The sequence below is a fragment of the Nicotiana tomentosiformis genome, chromosome 1, assembly GCF_000390325.3.
Source record: "Nicotiana tomentosiformis chromosome 1, ASM39032v3, whole genome shotgun sequence".
Lineage (NCBI taxonomy): Eukaryota > Viridiplantae > Streptophyta > Magnoliopsida > Solanales > Solanaceae > Nicotiana > Nicotiana tomentosiformis.
In genome coordinates, this window is record NC_090812.1 from 87151771 (window position 1) to 87173699 (window position 21929).

Consider the following 21929-nt stretch of genomic DNA (forward strand, 5'->3'; position numbering starts at 1 on the left):
TCTGTGAGTTACTTGCAACATGCTCTCTTTCTGAGGTGGCCTTGAGGATGCTCGGGTCAAGGCTCGCGATGCTCGGCTTGCTTGTAGCTATGATCTAGCTATGCCCCGCCCTGGTTCCTAAAGGGATGAGGATGTGGATCGACTCGCAGACGGTGCTTGGTATGATTCTGCCTATGGTTAGGATGGGGATGGCAAGGGCGTTGAAGGCCTAGACGGTGATGACGTTGAAGGACGAGACGACAAAGGTGTTGAGGGTAGTGATGGCGAGGGCCAGTAGTTTTGTTTTAACTCTTTTTTATATTTTTGTTGGTGTATTTGTAAAAATTCTTCAAGTATGAATATCAAGGTTGATCTATTTTTTATAAGTACCTTTTTTCATTTGCTGCGATTTATTTCTGTACTTGTATGTTTTGCTTCTTTGTTTGTATGTCTTGCTTTTTTATCCTTTTTATTGTCGTCGTCTTCTTCCATGAGTATCTGGTTATAACCCGAGTATGCGTCCAAGAAACTCAGCAGTTCGTGCCCGGCCATTGCATCAATGAGTTGGTCGATATGTGGCAATGGGAATGAATCTTTTGGGAATGCTTTGGTTAGGTCTGTGAAGTCTACACACATCCTCCATTTCCCATTTTTTTTTTGACCATCACCACGTTGGCTATCCACTTGGGGTATTTCGACTCCCTGATTGAGCCATTTTCTAATAGCTTTTCTACCTCCGCGTGGACGGCATCATTGATGGTGGGGTTGAAATTTTGTCAGACCTGCCTTACTGGGGGATAGAATGGGTCGACGTTCAATTTGTGTGTGGCGATCTCCTTGGGGATGCCCGATATATCTGCATGGATGAAACCAAACAAATTTGCGTTAGTTATTAAGAATTGACTAAATTTACCTGGTTCTCGGAGTTTGTAGCCAATGTAGGCTTTTTTGTTGGGGTCACTGAGATCTAATTGAACAAGGTCGAGGTCCTTTATAGTTGAGTCCGCAGCTTCGACCATTTCGGGGTCCATAATGACATCCCTGGCTTCTTCTTGTGGCGACTTCGACCCTGTTGATTGCTATGCTTCTTTTTCCTTATCTTTCTTTTGTTGAGTTGTCGTGCTATCCATGGCGATGCGGTAGCATTTCCGGGACATATGTTGTTCCTCTCATTTGTTGAATATTCCCCAAGGCATTGGGAACTTGACCACTTGGTATAAACTGGAGGGGGCGACTCTCATAGAATGTATCCATGGTCGTCCTACTATGGCATTATATGCGGTGGCCTGGTCCATAATGTGGAACATTGTCTCCAAAGCTATGCCACCGGTAAGGACGGGAAGTGAAATTTCTCCCGATGCCCGTTCAACTGCATTGTTAAAACTAGTTAGTGTGATGCAATATGGCACTGTCTTGTCCTCGAGTCTCATCTGGGAGAGGACTCGAGAATGGATAATACACGCTCCACTCCCATCATCTACCATGATACATTTAACATTAGTATCTAAAATTCATAAAGTAATAACTAGAGCATTGTTGTGAGAGAAAGTTAAACCGTCGACATCTGACTCATCAGATATGATACTTTCTTCAAGTCCATCATACCGTTCGTGGGTGATCGATCTTTTGAGCTTGTGAGTGGCAGTGAACTTGACGACGTTGATGGAGGCGTCATCCCTACCGCCAATAATTATATTGATGGTGCTAGATGGTGAGGGCGGCTTCGGCGGGACTTGACGTTCTCGACCCCTGGCGAAGGTGCTCCTTCCCTTGTCGCTCAGCAGCTCTTTGAGGTGCCCTTGCTGCAAGATGTTCACTACCTCTTGAATTAAGGCGATACAATCTTATATTTTGTTCCCGCATTCTTGGTGGAACTCGCAGAGGGCGTTGGATTTCCTGGTACTCGGTTTGGACCTCATCTTTGGCGGCCACTTCACCTTTGTTCCGAGTTTCTCCAGGGCGTAGACTATTTCTGTAGGTGAAACACAAAAAATGTGAGCAGATAACAAGGGGGAATACCTCTCTCATTCCTGTGAGTCCCCGTCCTCGGCCTAGATGGGCCATCATCATAGTGGAAGGAAAGATAGGTGGGGGGCCCTAACGTAAGGTTGATGTCGTTCTCTATTTGGCCGTGAGACTGGGTGATCCCTCATCATGTTATCTCTTCGTTCTTTCTTGGGCTCGGTTTGTACCGATATGAACCATCGAGTTGGTCCGTTAAGGTCGTCATCATCTGCTCAGACTTCGGCATAATAGGCATTATGGATTTCATCCCAAGTGGTTGGAGGGTACTTTATCAACCAGCTCAGTAACTTTCTGGTCGCTCTTGAACTCTCTCTACTCAACCCGTTCTGAAAGGCTGTGACTGCCATTCCTTCGGACACATTTGGTAAGGCCATCCTTACCCTGTTGAATTGGGAGAGGAAGTCCCTCAGACCCTCTCCTAGGGATTGCTTGACGGCGAAGATGTCGTTTACTCTTGTTTTGGCTTTCTTGGCCCCGGCATACGCTGTCACGAACTTATCATCCATTTCTTCAAACATTTCTATGGAGCGGGCCGGAAGGTGTGAATACCATGTTAATGCCCCTCCAGTGAGGGTTTCGACGAATTTCTTCATTAAAATGGAGGGCACATGTTCCTTGGTGAGGTCGTTGTCCTTCACGGCGGTGACGTAATGAGTCACGTGGTCTTCAGGGTCAGTTATCCCGTCGTATATCCTGAGATATGATGGTATTTTAAAGGTCTTTGGTATGGCATGTGGGGTCGCTTTCTCGCTATACGGTTGTTCTACGAACATATCGGCGTCGCTTTTCGGCAATAGCTTATGGGCGCCCCGTATCTTGTAGACTCGTCCTTGGTGTTCTTTCATTTGGTCTCCTAGTGTTTTGTTCTCATTCTTTATTTCTTTCATTCTTTTCAAAACAGCAGTAAGGACGCCGTCACAGACTATGTCAGTAACATTGTGAGTTATACCTGACATTTGAGGGTCTGTGTCACGCCCCGACCTCGGGGAGCACGACCGGCGCTTAACCGAGATAACCCGATCGATCAAGCTTGTACAATACCTTCTACTCAAACTCACTTATGAATAAAGAGGAGATCTGTTTCATTAATTAGACAACGTGAAGGATCATGTGAACAATACAAATTCATTATTATTAGTTACATCGTTTATAAGTTTCAAAATACATACAATTTCATATTTTGAAGTGGAACAAGTGGTACAAATACAACATTATTAGTTTGACTTTCCCAGCACCAACATACAACCCACACTATGTCTACGGAGCCTCTAATGGATACAAAAGAGTAATATGATAGTGTCGGCAATAAGGTCCCGGCTATACCTCAAAATATAATACCTATGGGACAAAAGATACACGACCCCGAAATGAAGTGGGGCTCACCAAGTCAGCTGGGAAGAGGGTGTACCGTTATCACTGATCAACGCCGCCTGCTGTGAAACCACCTGCATCCATTAAAGATGCAGCGCCCCCGGCAAAAAGGAGCATTAGTACATATGTAATAGTACTAGTATGTATGACTAAACACCTTCTCATTAGAACATGTAACAATACAAGGAAGAATAATCATAAAATCAATGGAAGCCTTAAACAATACTAAAACATTAAGTAAGGATCAAGAGTAGTTTTCAAGTAAATTTTCATTATTTTAGTTAGGGAGATCTTAGCACCGATATACCACCGTAATATTAGCACGGAGTCTGATCACGGCCCGATCGGCTAGGCTGTCTCACCCAAAGACATCAACCACAATCACAATCACTATCACAATTTCAATCATTATCTCAATCACTATTTCAAGCATAGTCACCACCATGTGTGCGGCATGGCGTCCGATCACGACCCAACCGGCTAGGCCGTCTCACCACAATACCGTGTGGATCGACATCACCTTTTTTCTAGAAATCATCTCATCCCAATAAAGGGGAATATTCTCATCACATCAATCTCATCCCAAATGAGGGGAATAATTCATTCCTACATCGGACGTGTATTTTCGAGGTTAGGCTATTTCAACCTACCCTTCCTCGGTGACTAATGATACTCCCAAAGGGTTTATTATTTAAAGGATTTATAACTCATTTCAACATCTTTTACACGTTTCTCAGTTTCATTGGCACTAGTGGCCCAAATGTAATATCATTCTTAGCACGTTTGCCGTATTTCATATTTCATGCTCACCTCTTTCACTTTCAAACATCATCACGGATGATCAATAACAAAACATTTCTATTCAAGACTTTGAGTACACATGTGAGCAAATAAGAGTCTTAAGCACATTGAGAGTTCTACACAATTTAGCATAATAGCTTTCATTTGAAACACGACTTGAAGTCATAATATTTAGATACGCAATCCATACTTTGAACACATTCTCAAATAGTAACATAACACGACAAGAGCATTTGGAATATATATTGAACATATATATTTTAACACAAAGCTTTCTCGGAATAGTCAAGCTATAATGAACAACTCGGGACATACAAGGACATCGTGAGATTCAATTCTAAGAGAGAAGTTTAGCCAACATACCTCGCTTTGAGCTTCCTTAAATTACTACAATATTTCGAAAATCTTAGCAACTTCGATCTATTTAGAAACATAATAAAATTGAACATAAATTAGGAAGGAGTTCATGGTTCCAGCTCATTTGAGCATTTTATCTAACACTAGGTGGACATTATGATTTCAAGGTCCTCCTATGGTGGATTCCTTCATTCCACTACCCAAAGTCTACCCAATTGAGCTTAACAATCTTCTCACAAACCTTGATAGTACATGCATGCATAATGAACAAATCTCACACCCAAGAATTGCTTTTTTTATTACCTATTTTCGGTTAAATCCCGAAATTGAAGGCTATAGAGTATAATCTTAACTTTAGGATGAAGACCTAGTGAGTTTTCCTTGTGAATTCTTTGGCTTTAGAGCAAGAATTGATGAACAATAAGCTTAGGAACTTCCCCTCTCACTCTATGGCACTTCCTCTTTCTAGAATATCATGCTTTCTCTTTAAAAATGGTTCCTAATGACTATATATCGAAATAGGGTAGGGTTATGAAATTAGAAAAAAATAAAGCTCCGATGCAGATCTGCGGTCGTATAAAGGACCGCATAACACTTCTGCGGTCCACAAAATGGACCGCATAATATCCCTCCGGAACTGGGCATTTCTGTGTAGGTCTGCGGTCGCATAAAGGACCACAGAACGTCCTTCTGAAATTTCTCATAATGGCTTCTGTGATGGATGTGCGGCCAGCGAAATGGTTATGCAGTCCCATAATGGGCCGCATAATGGATCTCAAAATTTGCTCAAGTTCTGCTTCACTCTGCGGCCGATCTACAGCCCACGAAGTGGTTCTGCGGTCGCATAGTGGATCGCAGAAATACCATGGTCTGCAAAAATGATTCCTTCAACTCTCCAACGTACTGTTCAACCTAAAAAGTCCGTATCGCGGCGAGCTTGTGAGCCACGAAACCTCGGGTTTTAGGTGAAATTTCTAGTTGATCGCCTTGTTCGTCTCCTCGATGTACCATGTGGGCTCTCGTGGTTTCTATAGTCATGCATGGGGCTTGTTTGCTGAGCACGCTTACTAAGGTATTGGTCGGCCATGCTTCGAGGAGCTTTTTCATGGCAGGTGGCGTCCCTTCTCCTATGGACGTGGAAACCCCTTTTTCCATTTGGTTTTGTTGTGCTGCAGTAAGGGGAAGGTGACCCCTCGCGCCTGGGGGAGGCAGTAGGCATCACATCATCGCCCAATATTTCATAGCTCTCGTTGATAGCGTTCATGAGGTTACTAGGGACGCCATTTGTCGCCCTAGTTCCGTTTTCTTAGTTACATGTCATGGAAATTTCTATACGAGCAGAAAGGAGAAAATCTTTGTGGCTCGTTAGGCTAGCAAATCACGTGGGTTGTAGATCTGATGGAAACTAAAAGATTAGCTAAGAAAATTTTCACATACTGCGCCAAACTATTTGACCCAAAATTTAGATCTAGGTTTAAACAATTAGATTTTCTAGTAAAATTGAGTTAATTTTAGGCAATGTTAATATTCAAAAAAAGTGTTAACTGATTTTGTATGGCAAGACAATACGTGTATAATTTGAATAGTAGTAAATGATGACAATACTGTAATATTCAATGATCCAAAAATGAGGGAGATAACATTTAATAGCAATAAATAGCAAAGAATAGTATTTAAGTAAATAAAGGCAAGTAAGTCACCCGAAAAGGGTGAGATTCTTTAGTATTCTCTCTGACAATGATGAATGATTGATGAACCTTTGAATATTCGGATTCTCCTCGGATCGTGGGAGAAAAGTTAGACAAAAATCTTAAGAAAATGATGAATTTTATATTTGTATAATAAAGCAAGAATATTCAGAGAATGTCAATGTGTTGTCTTACAAGTGAGTGTTCAATGTCCCCTACAACTATGTCCCTTTCTATTTATAAGGGAACATATGCCAAAAAATCCTAATAGTACAAATACAGAGAATATTTACTGGAATATTCTCTTTAGAGTCTTATACTAAAACTAGCCGTTATAACTCTGTTTAGGACGAATGCTTGTCCTTGACCTTGATCTATGTTAACTTCTCGACCCCGTCCTTCATCTCTTGTGAGACCACTTCGACCTTAAGCATGCCCTTGTCGAAGTCATACTGGTGACACGTGGCGGGTCTTGAAGGTTCTCTTAATGCTGATATGGTTTAATCATAACTAAGATAATTTTTGGCCCATACACATATTAAAAAGAAAGTGTCACATAAAATAGAGTAAAAAGACTATATTATTTGGGAGGTCATTTTTCTAAAGTCATTCAATAAACAAATTGAAAGTGCAATTTGAAAAGGGGGATGCATCGTATTCATACTTAATTACCCTTCTTTTATCATAACTATTATCTACAAATTTGGTAGTAAAATACTTATATAGTAGGTAACACATCAAAAATGCATTTGCATATATGAAATCGTAGGCGGTGCTCTGAATATATATAACTTTAAATGCCAAGGAAAAAATTATCAAGTTCAATATTGAAGTTGCAACATTTCTTTTGTAGAGATAAGCTCGTTGTTGAGTTTTATGATTATATAATATTGACTGTCTAGCCTCACTCTTCCTTGAAAGTTGAATCCTTTCCAATTTACAAATTCAATCAACTTTAAAAAAAACTCTCCTAATTATATATTATGAATGATCTGCTCTTCAAACCAGTGCCTAAAATGTGGGTTATAATAGTGCCAGTTTTAGTAGTAATTGGTTTGCGCTGATGTAGATGAATGTGATGAGATGACATTTTCATAATTTTGCTACTCCCCGTTCACTTTTAGTTGTCCGCTTTTAACTTTGCACTCCATTTAAGAAAAAATAAATAAAGTATGTATTTTACAATTTTATCCATAATAATGATAGCATATCCAAAAGTTTTAGAAAATGATTTGAGGAATAAATAGTTAATGATAAGGGTAAAACAAGAAAAAAAAATATATATTATCTTTCTCTTGATTTAGTATAGTGGACAAGTAAAAGTGAAAAATATATTTTTAGTATAGTGGACAAGTAAAAGTAAAAATATATTTTTAGTACAGTGGACAAGTAAAAATAAACGGAGTACCTTTTTCCACAATTTTTTTTTTTGTTTTTGTTTTCAGAGACAAGCTTTTGAAATTAAGCAAAGGATGTATCTTACTTATACTTTAATTTATTGCAGAAATTAAAGTCTCTCTTGTCATTGAAGTTGTGAAGGTTTTGTAGTTGAACTACAAGTAAATTTATCAATTTCTAAACATTAAATCGTGGAAATCATTAAATGGTGACGCGTTTAAAATTCTTAAATTTTATAATAAAAACACAATAACTTAACAACAACCAAAAGAAATGCAATGATAAATGGTATTGGTACCCCCATGTGGAGGACTGGGAAAGTTGTGGACTTGTGGGTCAGGGAGGAAAATAATGTCCAAAATTTCACATGGCAAAGAGTAAATCACGGCAACAACCCTACATTTTTGGTTAAACACCAAAATGGGCCCCAGAACTTTGGATCCCATCATCTTCAATCCCCAAATCCAAGAAACTCCAAATACTGTCATCGACCAAAGGGGTCACTACCACTAGTTATTTTTGAAAAATAATAAAAGTACTTACACACGATAAGATTTAATGCTATATTGGAGGGAAAAAAAAATATTTCGTTACCATGACTAAATGATATAAGTATTTATAAAAGATACATAATGTGTATTCATTAGTTTAGATAATACTAAGTTTGATAAGTTTTTTACCTTTATTGTTTTAGTTGACGTTGTATGATATAGTTCGCTCTTTCTTGCTATATTTATGTTCGTATCTTGTTAGACACTCAAGTTCATTTGTGAGATCAAACTGAGAATTTGTGCTATAGATTTATTAACATACTCTCAATTTCATTTAAATTGATAATTTTATTAGACGTGAAGTTTAATTTTTAAAAAAATTACACAAACATATAACATTCTATAAGTACTGCTAGAATCTTGTGATCTTTTATTATTAAATTTAAATCTAAAAGTTTAAAAAAGAAATTACACATACAATTGTATTAATTTTTGTAAAATCAAAAAAGAAAAACATGTCACATAAATCTGAAACATTTTATGGCACTTTATGATGAATAATAATAACAACAAATAGAATATCTAAGGGTCTGTTTGGAAAGTCACCCGGTAATTGAAATTGGTGTAATTACTTGGGTAGTAATTGCAGCCTAGTAATTACACAACCTAGTAATTACGACGATATATTTATTTGTCATAAAGTAATTACAGTGTAATTACAAGCGTACTATTTGGTTGTATGAGTGTAATTACACAGTTAGATTAAATTTTAAATGAAGTAATTATCAAAACTTAAAAGTTGATATAATAAATATATGCCTATAAATGATTTCTTATAAGTATAACTATATTAGATTTGGTATTTAAGATGCATATTTTTTTCTTGAATATACACTAATTATTAATCATATATTTAGAATTAATATTGTAAAAATAATTGATATATATTTTTTAAATTAATAATATTTAATTTAATTAATTATAAAAATTTAAATCATATATTCTGTAAGAACATCATGGAATGCATGTTTGATAAAATAAATTAATATTTATAAATATAATGTTATAACATTATGCAAATATTTGACAAACCTAATCTATCAATTCTAACTTAAAAAATGAACAACATGCAATACGAAATAACAAGCCAATATTACTAAAACAAGTAAATTAGAACCATAAATATAACACAATTTCAAAATTTCCCAAAAAAATATTTTAACATATGTCAAATTCCAACATATTAAAAATAAGTTCCCATACAACTTAAGATTATGAAACATAATAAGTTTATAATCTCATTCAACAACGAAATTCTACTTTAATGACATCACTCATTATATACCAAGTTTGTTAATGACTCATTATTTCTAAATTAGGAGGTGTAGTTTCAAAACTAGAATAATAATGCAGTTACGCTAAATAAAGAAAATAAAACAAATAAGAAATAAGATATACAACAATTACATGGAATCACAAGAAGTAAAGGTAGAGGGAAAAAAATAATGTACAAAGAAAATATATTTTAAAAATTAAAAATTAAAAATTAAAAATAAAATAAAAAGAAATTAAAATAATGGAAATAAAAAGTTATAAAGAAAATAAATAAAAAGAAAAGAAATTAAAAAATAATCTTGTAATTACACAGTGTAATTATTACCAATTCGCACCTTCTGTGAGAATTGGAGAGTGTAATTACACATTTCCAATTACACAAAATGTCATGCTGACCAAGCAATTACTTGACCCGACAAACATATAAAACTATGTAATTATACCCAATTACATCCAAATCTTATTCGCCTACTTTGTAAAGATTTTATGACCCTTCTTTATTCAATTTTTTAACCGTCAACATCAATAACCACCATTTATTCTCCCGGTTTCCGCGTAACATAATTCGAGATTGAGAACAGTCCATAAGCAATAAGCATCCTCACGCGGACATGCACTTGCACGGCTGAAAATAGTATCATATTTTCATATGTGCGTGAAAAAGAAACAAACAATTTGACTATATCAGTATGAGCTGTATGTTTCCTGTAATTATTAAATTAAATTTGTGAGTAATCTCAGGATATTTATTAGATTTATGATTGACTTAATTAGTTTACTTAAGGAACAATGATTGACGTACAATGAGTAGAAACAACGTATTATCCACTGATCTAAACATAGGAGCTTTTAGATGACCTTCTGTTGACAGTCCTAATATTTTGTTAATGAAAAATTAATTTCTCTTGCTAATTGCACTGAGAAAAAGTACTGCATTGCTAGATTTGATTCTACTCCCGCGCCTCAAACTGCAGTGCTCCAAAAAATTGAATAATGCAAATGTGATTAGTTTATGTTTAATTGCATGGATTACGGAGAAAAAGTGTTCAAAGTTTCTAAAGCAGAGGGACCTGTCTTTCGACATTCGGTCAAAATTATCAGTGCCTTGAATGGCTCCCTCATTTCTCTGTCTCTTGGGGCGGATCACTATGTTTTGGTTATATGTTTACGTATACATACTAAATAAAAGATATCCTATTAAATATTTATTTATTATTCAGTTGTAATCATTATAAAAATAAGAATAATTTGAGGTCGCCACAATAATTAATAAATTTTAAATTTTGAATTCCTCTGACACCCACAACCCTTTATCTCTTTCTTTAACCTTTGGATGGTACTATTATATACTTCAATTCATCATGTAATTTAATTGGATATAAACACACATCAAAAATACTTTAAGACTTGTGATAATAAAACGAAAATTTTGAAGTTAAAAGTTAGGCCCAAAATTTTCAATTACAGATAATAAGGTCATTGATTTTGAAACAAGACCGACAGTGACATAAATGGAACATAGGGACAAGTGAAGAACACTAGTCCTTATTCCTTAAACCCTTTTATATACCCTCTTCCTTCCTTCTTCTTTCTTCTTACATCTACTACTTCTTTCTGCAAATATGGTGGTGAAGGTTTCAGTCTTGCTTCTTTTCTCCTTGCTCTTCACTGTCTCTGCCGTTCGCCCAGCTCCTCCTCTTGAAGGTAATACAAACCTCAAAGATTAAAGCTTATAATATGCTAATTTAAGCTATAATTTACTTCCCATTACTTAATATGGTCATTTTTTTTTACTTATTTTAGTATAAAAATGCAATCTTGGAACTATTTCCTACCAAGAAGTTCCACCTTCCAGCTACTCCACTGGTTATTGACTGTTAACTTTATATAATGCTCTTATGTGTTAAAGAATGTTTAGCTATGAAATGCTACTCAGTTCTGTTTAGACTTTAGTGTGTGTACAATAGTTAGAGAGGAGGGTTCACTTTGTAAAAAACATTTACTTTGGATTCACACAATATCCCTGTTTTATGGGCTGCTCCTGTTGTTTGTTTAAAGAACATTTTGTCAGTATCTGTACTTTATATACTAGCATGTTAGTATGTTACGCTTGTTTGGTTGATGGGGTTTGTTCCTTTTCAATGGTGTAGCGGAAGGTAGAGACGCATTCAGTATTTGAATTTCATGGGTTCAATATTTATGTTCTCACCATTGGATCCATAGCATTTTTGCAAGTTTGGATTCATAACTTTGTATGTTAAAATTATGGTGAATTTTCACATATATATTAATGCTTCTCCTAAAAATACTTGGAGTTGAACTCGTTGGAACTATATTACACCCGCCTCTGGGAAAGGGTTGTACCTTTGCTTAGGAGAGCAGGGATTTTGTGTATAGAACATTTTCTTGGGTGGTTAGGTTAAAGTTAATGAATTGAAGGGAATATTCTGTTTTCAGGACTACTTCCAAATGGGAATTTTGAAGAGCAGCCAAAGCCAAAAGACCTCAAGAAAAAAACAGTACTCGTAGGCAAATATGCTTTGCCCAAATGGGAAATCAACGGCTTTGTGGAGTACATCTCCGGCGGTCCACAGCCCGGTGGAATGTACTTCCCTGTCGCCCATGGCGTCCATGCCGTGAGGCTAGGGAATGATGCCTCAATTTCTCAAACAATTCCAGTAAAGAAAGGCTCTTTGTATGCACTCACATTTGGGGCATCAAGAACCTGTGCTCAAGATGAGGTCTTGAGGGTGTCGGTGCCTCCTCAAACCGGGGACCTTCCTTTGCAGACCCTTTATAGCAGCAATGGCGGTGATACTTATGCTTGGGGTTTCTATGCTACTTCTAATGTAGTTAAAGTTATCTTTCATAATCCTGGAGTTCAAGAGGATCCAGCTTGTGGTCCACTCTTGGATGCTGTTGCTATCAAAGAACTTTTCCCTCCTCGCCCAACCCGAGGTATGTTTTCGAACGTTATTTATGTTTTTATCTGTTTTTTCTGTGATTGTCATTATTTGATCAAAGGTAATGTTAAAGATGTCTTATTAGTGGATCTAGTACTTCAAAGGTATATGAAGAATTCCTATCAAATGGGTATCTGTTCTTAGATATTTTAAATTTCTTTGGAAGGAGATGGCCAAAAAAGCGAAATGGATATAGAGGACTCGTGTAGCTAACCCAACTAGTTCAGTATTGAGTTATATTTGATTGATTGATATATTTCAATTGTTTCTTTAAAGTTTAATATATGTTATGTTATCATCTCAATTATTTCTTTTGATATCATTGCTTGCTGAACCTGTGAATAGGATAGTATTCTATACAAAGTTATAAACTTTTTAATATGTTGGACGTTTCTTTTCACTAATATGTTCTCCATGTCATTCATCTGCCTTAAATGTTTTTGTTGTTATGGCTAGTAAAATGATACATTTATATATAACCATTTATCCAATATATGAAGAATTTTGTTGGGGTGCAAGTATGTGAAATTTTTGTTTTCTTGATTTTGCTCTTTGGCGTCCTGCAGTGAACTTGGTCAAAAATCCTGGTTTTGAAGAAGGACCTCACCTCTTGATAAACTCTTCGCACGGAGTCCTTCTCCCTCCCAAACAGGAAGATTTGACATCCCCACTTCCAGGCTGGATCATTGAGTCACTCAAAGCAGTGAAATTCTTGGATTCAGCTCATTTTAATGTCCCGTTTGGCCGAGCTGCAATGGAACTGCTTGCAGGTAGAGAAAGTGCCATTGCACAAATCATTAGGACAGTCCCTAAGAAGGTGTACACCTTTGCGTTCACTGTTGGTGATGCAAAGAACGGTTGCCATGGCGATATGATGGTTGAAGCATTCGCTGCTAAAGAAACATTCAAAGTCCCCTTCAAGTCACAAGGAAAAGGCAGCTTTAAAACTGTTAGTTTTAAGTTCACAGCTATTGCAGACAGGACAAGAATTACTTTCTACAGCTCTTTTTACCACACAAAGATCAATGACTATGGAGCTCTTTGTGGCCCTGTTGTGGATGAAGTTAAGGTGACCCCTGTTGCTTAGAAGTACACTCAGAGCTTTTGTAATGGTCAATAGAGTTTTTTTTTTTTTTTTTTTTGCAATGTCACTTCATACTTATCAAAGCTACCACTATGAGGCAATTGCTGTATTTTACCTATGTGATTGCTTAAAACTATGATTTAGATGCCTGCCGTGAGACTATTGCTTTCAAAGAAGTGTGGATCTAGTTGAACTTCCTCTCCTTTACTATGTGCTCTTTGATCCTGATTCCTAGATAGTCAAGTAGTAATATATAAAATTGTACTAGTATATTTCAAACTTTTCATGTTTCTTGAAGGAGGAAATATAAATTACACTACCAATCCAATTACTTTAGCCACTTGGTTGGATTTTTTTGTTATACGGGTTCTGTCTCATTTCTTTGGCTACTTTTTAAAAAAATCTTTTTACAGGTCCAAAACTTGTGCTACTACTTCAAATGTCTAGTTTTCTTCTCTATATGAACAATTTGCAACACTTTATAAGTTTTCAATTTTGATTGATAAATTACCTGCTGAATTCGGGGTCGTGAGAATCAAACTACGTGATATTGACTAAAATTTAAGTGTATTCTTTCGTCTATATTACAATTTTACAGTTACTCTCTGCATGTATCTCTAAATATTTAAATTCTCTTTTAGAAAATGCTTTGATTTAGAGTGTATCCAATTTAATCAAAAATTGGTCTAAGTTGAACCTCATATAATAAGGTAAGAATTATAAACAAATTTGGACAGGGGACGTATTTCAATAGGGCAATACTCAAAAATACATTAGAATCTTACCCTCTTCAATGCATACCCCTAAACAGTGTTTCTGGTTTATGGCCTTCCTCAAAAGAAGAAACAGCCTTTTCTCTAAGCTTAATATGCTTGAAAATATACTGTTTTGTTCTCTTAAATTGCACCCAAAAAGACAGAAACAACTATCCAAGGTGTAAAGTTGACATAACTCTTTAAAACAAGTTTAAGTTCACCTACATTCTCAATTTGCTTATTGCTAAAAAAACCAAACATTTCATTCAGACAAGCAATTAAAAATAGTGCACCATCAGCCAAGTAATGAATATAACAGATAATTATGACTTCTCCAAAGAAAATGCAAACAAAGATAAGAGAGAAACTCGTGCAGGTGTCAATGGGAGGAGACAACTTTTACTCTATTAATTTCTTATTATAAGATTAATAAAAAAGAGATTCAAATAGTCCCTTTGTCATACAACTTATAGAGAATCAAACTCCTTTTCTATAGAATGGTTAGTCCAATGTACTATGGCTTATAGACTTTTCCACAAAAGAAGCGAATGTCTTCTGTTCAAGTCATCTGCTTGTAGTGACAATGCTTCGTCTGATACAATGGAGAGATCTCTGCCATAAAAGAGAGCTCATGAGACAAGGATTCTTCATTTGCTATCATCCAAAATGCCCACAAGACACTTCTCCAATAGAAATTCAGCATTAACCCAGGCATGGTATTTGTCTGAACAAAGTGTTAAAGAATGCAAGTTTTGATGAAACAAAGGAAAATTCAGACTCTAAGCAATGAATACTTAGTGTTGCAAACTCTTACCAATAGAGAGTTCTTTGCCCTGCCATTCATCAGATCCATTTAAGAAAGTATATCCTTATTGCCTTTGAAAAGGCTCATAATTTTACGTCAAATATCATCCCATCACAATTGCTAATCACTTTTTCCGAGCATCTCAACTAATCCACCAGGCAGTCTATCCAACCCACAAGCATAGGTCACCAAGTTAATCATACCGACTAAAGTTGGACCACATGGGCTCACACCAATAGTTGTAACTATGATTCAAACCTGGAATCTGAAGGTGGTTACTCCCATGCTTCAACCACTAGACCATTGACCATCCTCTCTCTGTGTGTGTGTGTGTGTTGAGGCAGGGAGGAGGGGAATCAGGGCAGGGCGAGGAGGGTCAGGATAACTTAAGCAGATGCAGAATAATGTACAAATGGTACACATAAAGCCTGATGTTAGTATTGCTGATGGAAGAGGAGCTCCATCAGCAATGGCAGAAGAGGATCCACTTTTCATGTACTTTGTGTATAGCCAATCCGACAATTAGTAATCTTTAACAGATTCAATATGGAGACCCCGTTAAACTTTAGTTGAATCTAGTACGGCTATATGAGTTTTACCAACTACGAAAATAGCAAGAGCTAGCAGAGGATACTAAACAATGCCGTGCAATCCTTTCCAACGGCCTTCATCAGCATGTCAACACCTGAAAAAGAGAAGGTAAGCAAACTAGTCCAAGTAAATAAAATTCATAACTTAATATCTTTCTTGGTTATTGCTAAAGGAATCTATTGAATGCATGACAAGTTGAATAGCAAAACATGCAGAAATTGCGAGGAATGAGACAAAAACAACAGTGCAGTGGATAGATAAGTATCTTAGAGTGAAAACAAATTATAAGAAAGCGGGAAGGAATAATGAACTTCTTATGTATGCTTCTGCCAAAGTATCGTTGAAAATTTGAAAGTGAAAATGTAGTCAGTTGATCTCACAGTTGTACCACTTCAGCAACAGCTACTTTGACATTTCCATCTTTTACTTCCATGACAGTTTATCAGTTATCACTTGCACAAATAGGTCAAAATACTAAAGGAAATTAAAAGAACTGTCATGTCAAATAGTATAAAAGAACTATTGACTTAAAAAGAGTTTCAAGTTCTTGACCATTCCGGAATCTCTACCAGCAGTCTGGCATATCACCAAATCCATAAAAATTCCTTTTTCGCTATACACAAATAGGAGTTGAACTACAAAGAATAATGAGGATTCCAGCTTAAAAAAAGTCTAATTCCCAGGCTTTAAAAGGAATTCTATTTAAGAGGCTTGCTTGAGCCTTGTGGTCCGGCCCTTCCCCGGATCCCGCGAATAGCGAGAGCTTAATGCACCGGCCACTTGAGCCTCCAAAGTCCAGAATCCCCCCCAGCCCCAGATAAATCCCACAATAGGAAAAAAAATTCAGAACACGTTAACAGGCAATGACTTCCGAATTAAGAGCACATGGAAATCAGGAAACAATAGGTCAGAAAAGATTATCCCAGTTGTACCCTGATAATGTTTTCAGAAGGGATTCCCAAGGTAAAGCATAGCTAAACACACTTGGGTATTGAGGAAGGTGGCAGAGGATGTATACTTTTTCAGATGGGGTAAATATGCTGGCTTCCTTGGGCTGCCTTTAACGTAACATACATCTAGTATGGAAATTCTATGAGTTACTGCTTACTAAGAGCAACATTTACCGTATAAAAAGTTAGGTCCATAAACCTCATGCCACCCTCCACCACCCCATCCCTTCCATATCCTCTTCATAAAAGCAGGGAATAGGGGAAGCCACCCTCACAGTCAAGTCTCACATGATGATATACATGGACCAGAGATTATATCTTCAAAAACCTTCCCTTTGAAATTTATTATTTTGGGGCAAAATAAGAAGTTTTATTCACAATTCCAGCACCAATTTGATGCTATGTGGAGCTACAAAAGCCTTCTCTGGGCTATTTGCCCTGTCTGTCCGTGGACTCAATGAAATCCAATACATTGTTAGTGTTATTTACAAAAGCAATACTGCACCACAAACTTATGTATCGTAAGCATTGTATCTTTACAAAAGATAAAACAAATTTTTTGTCTAAAACATCTTTGGTTCCTCACTTACCAGGCTCTCCAAAAAATACATACAAGGAATAGTTCTCAACCATCTCCCGTGGTTGTTCTTGAGAAACCTTCTAAATTTTGTTACTCATAATTTCTGGTTCTCATATTATACTAAGGAACTATAATAAATACACTTCATACACATTTCCTTAAAAGGTCAGTTAGATCACAAGAACATTGGTAAAAGAAAGAGAACATAAAAGTTAAGGGAGACTAACATGAGAAATTCGAGGTTACCACAAAAGTTAATGCCCGGGCATACTAAAGTTTCCGGTAAAAATGAAAAACTCTTTAAGAGACAAGGTCAACACACTTATAAGTTATATAAATGGCGCAAAGTTTCTATGGCATTATACCACATGTAATATTTAAATATTCAGTACACTCAGGGCAATGTGAGCCTCACATCAAGTTGCAAAAACATAACAGTTCACCAACTTCTTCGGCATGTATGGCCCACCTCGTAATCCCACCCCCAGGGAAACTCTTCATGTATAGTCAGGGAGAATGAATTTCAAGCAATGAATGATGTAGCTCACTAGCAAGGCTCAGCTAATAACTAGTTAAAGTCTCAGAAGCAAAAAGAAAATGTCAAATTGTATCAAGTTGACAAGCTGGCAAGCTCACACTCTTAACTGAAACACCGAGTATCTTTGAGGAGGAAAGAACTATTGAGATTGAAATGCATCTGGCACAACATGGTACAGTAGAAAGCCAAGATGGGACGAGAAATGATTTCCATAACTGATTAATGAGATAGAGCAAAGCAAAGCAAAGATTTGATCCGTACCTCCTGGGTGAAACTTCATGTATGGTGTTATATTGTAGACATGGCCTTTAAGAACAGTCCACATTGCATCTTCATTTTGGTGTTGCTTGACTTCATTTATTGATATAAGTTTCCTATTGGACTGTCCTTTCAATCCTGAACAATAGATGCATGAGGACTGGAATAAGAAGCACAAGAAAGAGAAATTCTACAGGAGGAAGCCAACCAAGTGACCGACAATTATGCACTTACAATATGTCAGACTTTAGGTCTCAAAGAAGTTTTCTCATTTCATATCACATAGGATAGAAAATTACTGTAAAACAACAAGGATTTGCATGCTCCCTTCATTTGTTTACTCAACTTCTGTTATAGGAAAGAGAAATTTTTAGATGTATAGTAGACCAGCCCTAGTTATGAGTATGATAAACTTTTAACCTTGGTTTAGTGCATCAAGGCATCTGAAGATTGATTTCAAAGGACATGCAAAATGAAAGTTAACTGCAGAGCAAGCTGCAATATTGCAAGGTTTTACAATTCCATGTTGGTGAGTAGTAGCTACTTCCCATTTCCCACTAAAGCCTGTTCCAGATTTGAGGCTTAGACACTCAAATGACACAGGATCAACTTCACTTGTAACAAAGCAGTAATATGCATTATCTTTTATAATAAAACAGTAACGTGTATTAACACAATATCATCTACAAGTATCAGGCACCATGGAACCTCATCCTACACACAATAGGTACTTGTCTAGAGTTTGTACACGGAGTAAAATTTTCATATCACAGGACCGTTTAGAGGACTTCTATGTTTAGGGGGCACTTAATTAACCCTAAAGACAAACTATTTAGTATTGGAATGAAATGAGCCCAAACTAAAGTGGCATAGGTTTAGAATATTAACATATCTTGCCCCAACAAGCTTAGAATAAAGGAACAATAGATCGATCGATTGATTGATATCACATGACCTTCTGAAGTAGTTCTTTCGTTCATCGGATGTCTTTTGCATCAAAGGTTTGTTATTCCTCAAATGGCTTGTAGGATTTCCAACCAGCCTTGGTATCAGAGCCCAAGAAAAGCTCATGAAGTTAGGGGTTCCAATCCTCCTTTTCAAAAGTTACGCAACATCGCATGTGAAGCCTGGTAAATGAACTAACAAGGACGAAGTGCATCAACAAGTTTTCTGGTCCATTATTGGACAGGATTGTTAGGCTCTGTTACCGCTCAAGCTAAGAAAGGACACAATATCCAGCGTTAGACAGACACTCACATATTCGCTCCTTATCTTGTGCTACCTAATGGATTAAACGAGCCAAGTCTAGTTGATGTATTAACTACTTTCATTAGCAAAAGAAACTACATATGTATCTAGGCATAGCAACAAAATCACATTTTTTTACCTGACATAGAATAATGCAAACAAGTAATACATCTTCTTTGTTATTCTAGAAAGCATTCCACATATGAAGTACTATTACTATACTTATACGTCTATTGAACTACAACCTGTATAAAGCTCGCCGAAATAAAGCCAAAAAAGGCGAACTTGGAAATGCATTTTACCCTGTTTCTTTTCTATCCTTATCAAAATATGATTAGAAGAATGACATATTTCAGAATAAGAGCCCATGATTTACACCAATAGATTCTTACCTGCAAGGTCGGGATGTGTTCTTGTAAGCTTAAGCCAGTCCATCTGGCTATAACCCTTTTCAAAGGGAACCTTGGCTCGAGCTGCAGGCTTCCTACCAGGCTTTATCTGTTCCTTAGAAACTGTGACTGAAGATCCACTAACTCTTGATGCTACTTGACCAGAAGTTCCGCTCACTTGCTTGCCTGGAGATGTGTCTATAACATTGAAAGACAACGAACCAACTGTTCCCTCCTTCTTTGTGGTAGCATTGCTGCCCAATGTACCTACCCATGGTGCATCACTATTTTGACTAATACCAGCATCATTTGAGGGCTCATCTTTTATTCTAATTTCACTAATATCTTGAGCGAACTTCAGTGCGTCTACGTTATCAGGTCCACCAACCTAAAAAGCCCAATTGCTCTTTCAGGTTCAACTGATAAAAGAGGAATTTAACAAGATAAAACGATTTGATCTTCAAGCATGAATGTCTCACATGTCCTTCATGACATGGTCGTATTACTTATTATCTCACTTACCTGACAGAACGTGAAATCATCATCATTAGCCATTGCAAGCTCAGCTGTGGAATGACACCAACCAAAAAGGTCCTCTTCAAGGAATCTGGTGAAATAAAAAAGTTAACAATGATAACAAAAGTCAGTTCCTCTTCCTTTTCCGCGCTCATCATTTTTCTAAATTGTTAATTTGTATTTAAAAGGCACAGTATTGAAGTAGTGTTCAATTGTCCAGTAGGGTGATATGAGTGCTCCATATAGCTGACATTAGAATTTGTATTTAAAGACTGTGGTGCCTAGCTTTAAGCGGAAAAGCGAGAGCTTTTAATAAAAACTGGCTCAACCATGCACAAGTAATGAAGAAAAAGGTAAAAATTTTCACCGATCAAAGCAGTAAACTTTCAACCAACTTGAAGGAAACTCTACAACAGTCCTAATATCATGAATTTAAAGCACCGAGAGTAATCACATTTAGCGGATGTTTCCCAAAATCATTAAGTTCATCCCAAACACAGGTAACCTAGAAAAGAGTCAACTCTCCATCAATCAATCAATCAAGCAGTTAAACTTCAATCAAGTTCAAGAAAATCTACAGCAGTCATAATATCATGAAATCAAAGAACCACAGTAATCACATTAGCTTAAATCCATCAAAAAACACATGCTCATCCCAATTACCAATAATCAGTAAAAGGGTCAAATTTTCACCAATTAATCAAGCAATTAACTATGAATCAAGTTAATTCTAAAATGGTCACAAAGTTAGGGACTTTTTTGGAAAGAACCCAACACATGTGTCAGATAATTGCCACAACTCTTCAAAAACAAATTATCAAATCAACTTACAAATTCTCAGATAATTCAGAAACTAAACATAGTTCAAAATTTTCACTATATTGTATTAAAATTATGCTGTGCAGAGGGTGTTAAAATTTACCTTTCTCTGGTGATTTTGATGTGTTGTTTTTCTCTTCTTGCTGCTTCTGGGAGCTGATCTTCTTCTTTTTTTGTCGCCTCTTAACTGCTACAATGACACAATGTTCGTTCAAAGATGATGGACGGACTAGTTACGCCACATTCTTGAATTTCTTCTCCATTTTCTGATTACTTATTCTGCCTGCAATTAGTATGGTACCATGTGCATGAATAGGAGTGCCACCAACTACAGCATCTTGGTTTTATTTTGGTAAATTGACACTGTAACCCCTAGCTACTTCAAACATAACAAACTACCCCATTTACTTCTTCTTTTTTCTCTTGATTTTGTTGTCTTTTTACAAGAGATTTTTACTTTTACATGTTGAGATTTTAAAATAATACACAGGAAATTTCTAAATGATCATTCTTTTTCATTCAAAATGTAAAAGACTATGTTCATTTCCGCGATCTATGTTAACTTTTTTGTGATAACGATGTCACAATAAGTTTATGTGCACTTTGACTAAATCATCAAATGTTTGCTATAGTCAACAAGAAAAAATGATTGATAGACTTATTGATCAAACTTGAAGGTGATTACTGTAACTTAAATTATAACTAAGACTTGATTTTAGAATTTCTGAAATGCTACACTTATACCTCAACCACATGACATTCAATTTTTATATTATAGTAGTAAATTTATTGTGTATGGGATAAGATTGGTTGGTAACAGGTGGTCGATTGGTAAAGTGACAAGTGGAACCGAAGATAGGCAAAAGATGAGTAGGGAAACAACTAATACCGGATGCAACATGTGTGACCGGTATCAGACGGATTCCGAAGGGAACATAGTCGGCGATAGAAGTTCAAAGGTTTGACATCGGATAGCATTCAATGAGCA

At 36.5% G+C, this 21929-nt stretch overlaps 2 protein-coding genes across 2 annotated transcripts; one reads left to right on the plus strand and one right to left on the minus strand.

Moving 5' to 3' along the window:
* The first annotated feature begins 10948 nt into the window (after positions 1-10948).
* On the plus strand, positions 10949-13685 carry LOC104120779 (protein TEEBE-like). The gene is made up of 3 exons (XM_009632618.4): positions 10949-11149; positions 11903-12403; positions 12975-13685. The coding sequence occupies exons 1-3, from the start codon at positions 11068-11070 to the stop codon at positions 13493-13495; spliced, it is 1104 nt and encodes a 367-aa protein (XP_009630913.1). The 5' UTR covers positions 10949-11067; the 3' UTR covers positions 13496-13685.
* Positions 13686-14644: 959 nt separating this feature from the next.
* On the minus strand, positions 14645-21444 carry LOC104120778 (cytochrome b5 domain-containing protein RLF). The gene is made up of 6 exons (XM_009632617.4): positions 21045-21444; positions 20129-20213; positions 19610-19994; positions 17973-18107; positions 15687-15737; positions 14645-14971 (listed from the first exon to the last, which is right to left on the minus strand). The coding sequence occupies exons 2-6, from the start codon at positions 20159-20161 to the stop codon at positions 14895-14897; spliced, it is 681 nt and encodes a 226-aa protein (XP_009630912.1). The 5' UTR covers positions 20162-20213; positions 21045-21444; the 3' UTR covers positions 14645-14894.
* Between the last annotated feature and the right edge of the window lie 485 nt (positions 21445-21929).